The 6000-nt window shown below is 37.0% G+C and overlaps 1 protein-coding gene across 1 annotated transcript in view; it reads left to right on the forward strand.

The window, feature by feature from the left end:
* Positions 1 to 3469, forward strand: part of Prp31 (pre-mRNA processing factor 31) — a 40119-nt gene extending 36650 nt beyond the window's left edge. Inside the window, exon 10 of the mRNA XM_083135060.1 lies at positions 3279 to 3469. Coding sequence (XP_082991186.1) covers positions 3279 to 3386 — 108 coding nt within the window. The 3' untranslated portion in view covers positions 3387 to 3469. The remainder of the gene's footprint in view (positions 1 to 3278) is intronic.
* Positions 3470 to 6000: the final 2531 nt, after the last annotated feature.

The following is a 6000-nucleotide window of genomic DNA, read 5'->3' on the forward strand; positions in this document are numbered from 1 at the left end:
GTATCACCTCACTTCTTTACCTCTCTAGATTAACTACAACAATGGGAATGTATGATGAGGTGATGAAATAGATGATAGAGCAAAGTACATCCATATCAGTTCATTACGTGGTACATTAACATTTTCTGCAAAAAAATATTTTCTTTTGCTAACTTCAATGGAGTCCTGGTGTATTATTTCTCTAATTACCCTGATTCCTTTTGTTGTTACAACTTTGTTTCACAAAAAAAAAAATATTCAACCAGATTTCTGTTCATTCTGAATGTCTATTCTTTCCCTCATACGTCATCAAATAGTACGTGAATGTGAACCCATTTTGATATATGTACTCATATTTTTTTAAAATTTTGTTCTTCGATCTACATTCTTCGATCTTCGATCATTTTCTTCCACCACTTTCCAAAATTGCACTTTTTTGTAGTTTTATTTATCCCAGTATATATTTAAAAAAACTAATGTATGTTTGACTGTGGATAGTATTTTTTTTGTTTTGTTCTTTGTTATTAGCTCCCAGTACAGCACTTTTGGTCAGCTGTCATCTAGACATATAAGCACAACTAGAGCCTAAAGATTTTGTATTATTTTTTTTTGTAATTTTACACAATAGACATGTACCAATTTTTTTTTACCAGTTTCAGTATGATTACATCTATGACAAATACATAAAGAGTGTTAAATAATAGTACCAGGGTGAGTCAAAAGTTCGTTCGTTTTTGCATATGGACATTGAGACACAAGGCATTTATTCGGAAAAGTATAGCGTATCGTACCCAAGAGGTACTGGGATCGGTGCCCAGCATCTCCACCACGTAACGCAACTCCCATGCTGCGTTTGGGATCGAACCAAGAACCTCTAGATTTAATTGGGTGATGTAGTTATTTGTTATTCATCTCTCAGATGGTTATCACTCGCTTGGCCTAAATGTGATAAATGCAAGAGGTTACCTTTTAAAGGAATGGCGATAGAAATTAGCTTTGATTAGATATGGGTTTTATACTCTCCATGACTGAATCGATATGGATTGGTTAATGAAAGGATATTACTTGCCTTACAAATATATGGAGATTGTTCCTAGCTTGTCCTCTCAACTATCACTTGTCTGACCTCCCCGTCAGACATCGAATCTATCACACACCATCGTCCAATAATCGTTCTCCACTTTGCTCCTCTCTCACAATCCGCAGACCTTACTCTCTCTCCTATTCTCGCCAACTGATCACACCTCCTGACAATCCCAACACTCACCTCACGTTTGCCTAATTGCTTATTCTGCTTCTTACCCAATACCTTGGGTACGATACGATAGGATATTCTGTTGTATGGTCTTCTGCCAACGTTCCGTGAGAGCCACGATCCACAATGATACCATTCAGCTGGTTTCAAGGCCAAAAACTTGAGCACCCCTGTTTCAGCAACATCCAATGTATTGAACTGTTGTCCTTGCAGGAAATGTGTGAGACATTGAAACAAATGGTAATTGGATGGTGCGAAGTCAGGGCTGTACGGGGGATGAGGCAACACTTCAGTTCCCTCTAAGTCCTGCAGTTTTTGGGTAATAATTCGTGACCGGTGACATGGGGCGTTGTCAACCTGCCACAAGGCTCTCTTCCGTTGTATGAATGTTGGGTACTTCTGGATCATAGCATCATGGACCCGCTGCAGTTGTACAGCGTAAAGGTTTCCATCGATACCACGACCATCTGGTACGAGTTCCCAGTACACTGGACCATCGATATTCCACCATATGCACAACATGACCTTCTTTTCAAACCATCCCCTTTGAGCAAGTGGCATTGCTTCTGGCCGCAACCACTGCTTACCACCGGCAGAATATCATAGAAAGATCCACTTTTCGTCACCTGTGACAATTCGATGCCAAAACTTGTCGTCCCGTGGATTTTGAAGCAATTGTTGACAGATGGAGACTCGTCATTCAACCTGTTTGTGGTGTCAACTCGTGGGGAAAAAGTATTTGGTACAATTCAACCTGGTGTGGCAGTTACCGTGTACTGACGCTTGCATCGGCTGTCACGTGCTGTAGCAGGTGATCTGCATCCATGGCACCCAGCCTCCCACATCGGGGCTTGTCTTCCACACCCATATCCGCAGATGAAAACAACTTGAACCATTTTCTGTGATGTCATAATGTTCTCTGTGCCCCCACCTTCCACCACACAAATTACCCTCCTTTTTTCTCAATAATGTTGTAACAAGATATGCACAGCTGTAATTGCACTGTGCCTTGTAGAAATGCATTGTTCCTGTGTGAATGTATGTACCAGGTGGCGTGCACATGCCCACTGCGAGGTGCTTGCTTTGGTGACCAGACTTTTTCTCCGGCTTCACTGTTTCCCACGTGAAGAAACAAACGAACTTTGACTCTACCTGGTAAATAAAATATATATATTTGCACATGAATGCAAAAGTTTGTATGTGTAACATACAGCCTGGAGTATGCCTCATTTACACTACATCTTTTTAATTTGAACTTTAAGGGATCACGAGAAACATTTTGAATTAACAAATGCATGCATTAAAAAAATCAATCAAAAATACTATACTACTAATATACTACAGTATATAAACAAAAATATTGGACATGCAGTGAGCCTTACCATAAAAATGTCGTATTTTGTGAATGATGCTATAGTGCAAGCAAAAAACAATTCTTCTCAATAGTAATTAAGCTACCAGTAAATATAAAAAAGTTTAAATACTTTAGCGAATCACTTTTCTTCCTTGCACCTCTTTCCACTTCTCTTAGAACTTCTACTTTTTCCCTCTAATGTTAAGGTAGTAATGTACGATGCTTCAACATTGTGAACAAAGTACCCTGGCTGATCACAACTGACAACTGAGACCAGATAGAAGACTTTCATAAATCTCTTGCTAGTGGGAAAGTGTTTTCAAGGACAAATACCTGCACAAAAAGAGGGATGGGCAATCTCCATTATTCATACCCTAATCATAGCCCAAGAAAACCTCTTCATCATTCGCAACCAGGAAAGCTTCAAGAATTATTTCATGCAAAACATTGTTACGTATTTCATGATAATAAGTTTTGTACCTACTTAGAACTTCACAATAGTTCACTCTAAGGCTTGCAATTGTACTTATAGCATTTGAAAGCACAAGACTAATCTGGTTCTTGAACACGTTTGCAAAATGTTGAAATATTTATCCCCCCCTCATCAATTTGCACCCTGAAAATATGTATGGTATATCTCATCTCAACATTCTCAAAGTACTTTACTTATTGATATGCTTCATTTTTTAGGGATTGGAGATAGTAAATCCGCAGGCAGCTGAAAAGAAAGTGAATGAAGGTAATGCGAAATATTTCTCGAACACTGCTGGATTCCTCAAGATTCAGAGGAAGTTCTGAAATGATCTCTGTTTTTAAGTGAATGTTGTGAACCTAAGTTGTAAATAAATGTTCCTTATTACAAACTATGTCCTTGTCTGTGTGTTTCATTACAAATCTCATGGATGTAGAAAATGAAATGAAAATGTGAATATTTTACTTGACATATTAATCCAACTGAAGTGATAAACCCTCTAAGTTACACATACAACATGCAAGATATTGTATGCTGAAAATGGATTCACCACATGAAAACAAAGAAAGAAACATGTAGTGGGCATACCATCAGAAACGGATGTTGAAGGAGAATGAGTATAAGAAATTATTTCTGGTAAGTATTTGCGCATGTGAAAGATGTTGAGTTTGGTTATAAGTCCAATTTATTCGCAGAAAGGCTAATCGGGACTGTACCTACAGTTTTGGATCCAAGCCACTATGTTCCTCCACTGGGAATCGAACGTGGCACCTCTTGAATACAAGGTGAAACTGTTCGAGAGAATAATGGGAGAAGTATTGAACACACCAGAATACAAGGATTCATATAAGGGATGATAACAAATGCTAACTGTAAATATTATGGTCATGTTAATGAGAATTAATCATCTTAATTAGTATTGTTTCATTAGGGAAAAAATGTAGAATTTGTAAAACGTGTGTATCAAATTTGAAGAGCATGCAGGGAATTCAAACTACTTGTTTCCATTTATACAACAATGTCATTAGTTTGTTATAATTATTATTTTGTTTGATTACTGGTGCTCATAGTAGAAATTGTTGTTGGAGGGAGGGTGTATTTCCTGGACAATTGGAGAAGGAATGTGGAAACACTAAAACAGTATCTGGAGGAAACACAGTCGACCACTGGGTTGGTATTATTGGTCAATGCTACTTACACTTACATTCTTCTGTTTTTTTATGACTTTTCCAGACTGAAGGCACTTTTTTTTTGCAACCGTAAGGATATCAACATGCAATATTTGTTTATTTTATTTCATGTTATTTTCCATGGTGAAGTTAAGGCTGTGGGAGTCTTCCTTATCACTTAACCTTGGTTGCATCTACAGATTCTTCATTGAGATCAGTATATTCACAGAATAAAAACATACTAACAAGGAAATTTCACATAAGATAGTGCAAAGTATTTTCATAAATGGGAAAATAAACATAAAAACCTAAACCTAGATAATCGGAAATATTCGGGTAAATATTGCAGTTTGTTATGACAAATGGTTGACACAATAATTACCGTGGAATTTCTCTACTCTCAACAACATATAAAATATTATCTAACATTCTTTTAGCAAGACTAACCCCATATGCTAATGAAATTATACGTGATTATCAATGTTGATTTACACTTAACAGATCAACTACAGATCAAATTTTTCACATCAGACAGACACTTCAGAAAAAGTGGGAATATAATCAAAATGTCCATCAGCTATTCATTAATTCAGTCAAAGCATATGATTCGGTCAAAAGAGATAAATTATGTAATATATTAGTCGAGTTTGGAATACCTAAGAAGCTTGTTAATATGATAAAAGTATGTATCAGTGAAACAGAAAGTAAAATTCCTGTGGATATTAATGTGTGTGACAAATTTACAATTCAAGATGGGTTAAAGCAAGGAGATGCATTATCTCCATTGCTCTTTAATTTTGCCTTAGAATACACTGTTAGGAAGGTAAAAGAAACTAATGAGGGACTAAAATTAAACAGTGTGACTCAGCTGTTAGCATATGCAGATGATGTAGACTTACTGAGGGATGATGTAAATACAATTAAGAATGAAAGTAAAAAAAAAAGGTAAAGTGCTCCCCTGTGCTTTACACCATGCCATGAAGGCGTATAGGGGTGTGGGGGTAATGCCCCACAGTTTCTTGATCAGGTCGTGAGTGGGGGTGATGTGATCAGCATCATGCCCCTGACTGCATTTACCCCCCAGGTACCTATGTCATTCGACGCTGGGTGGGTGCCGGGGCCGCTTCCAACGTTAGAAAAGTTCCCGAATTTGAACCAGCTGGGGATCGAACCCGGCACCTTTAGCATGGTAATCAGACGCGTTACCGACTGAGCCACCATAGTCACACAATTAAGAGTAATGCTAAAATATTTTTCAAAGCAACTAAAGAGATAGGTTTGGAAGTTAACAAAGAGAAAACTAAATATATGCTTACAGGCCGAAACCAAGTGTTGGGTAATAATCAAAATCTAATTATTGGTAACTCGTTTGAACCAGTTTCCAAATTCAAGTACTTAGGAGTAATACTAACAAATGAAAATGATATTAAAGAGGAAATAAAAATAATCAAGCTTAATTCAGGAAAATGCATGTTAAATGTCTCTTTATAAACTTTTGTCTTCTCGTTTAATATCTAAGGAACGAAAAGTTAACATATACAAAACAGTAATTTTAACCAATATTATATGGATGCAAAACTTGGTCCCTTGCATTGAAAGAGGAACATAAATTGTGAGTATTTGAAAATAAGATCCTTAGGAAAATATGTGGGCCTAAAAGGGATTGGGAGACAGGTGAGTGGAGAAGGTTACATAATTTAGATCTACATAATTTGTATTCACGTCCAGATATTATTAGAATGATTAAAACAAGAAGACTTAGGTGGGCAGA

This window comes from Lepisma saccharinum, chromosome 14 (genome assembly GCF_977018435.1).
Source record: "Lepisma saccharinum chromosome 14, izLepSacc3.1, whole genome shotgun sequence".
Lineage (NCBI taxonomy): Eukaryota > Metazoa > Arthropoda > Insecta > Zygentoma > Lepismatidae > Lepisma > Lepisma saccharinum.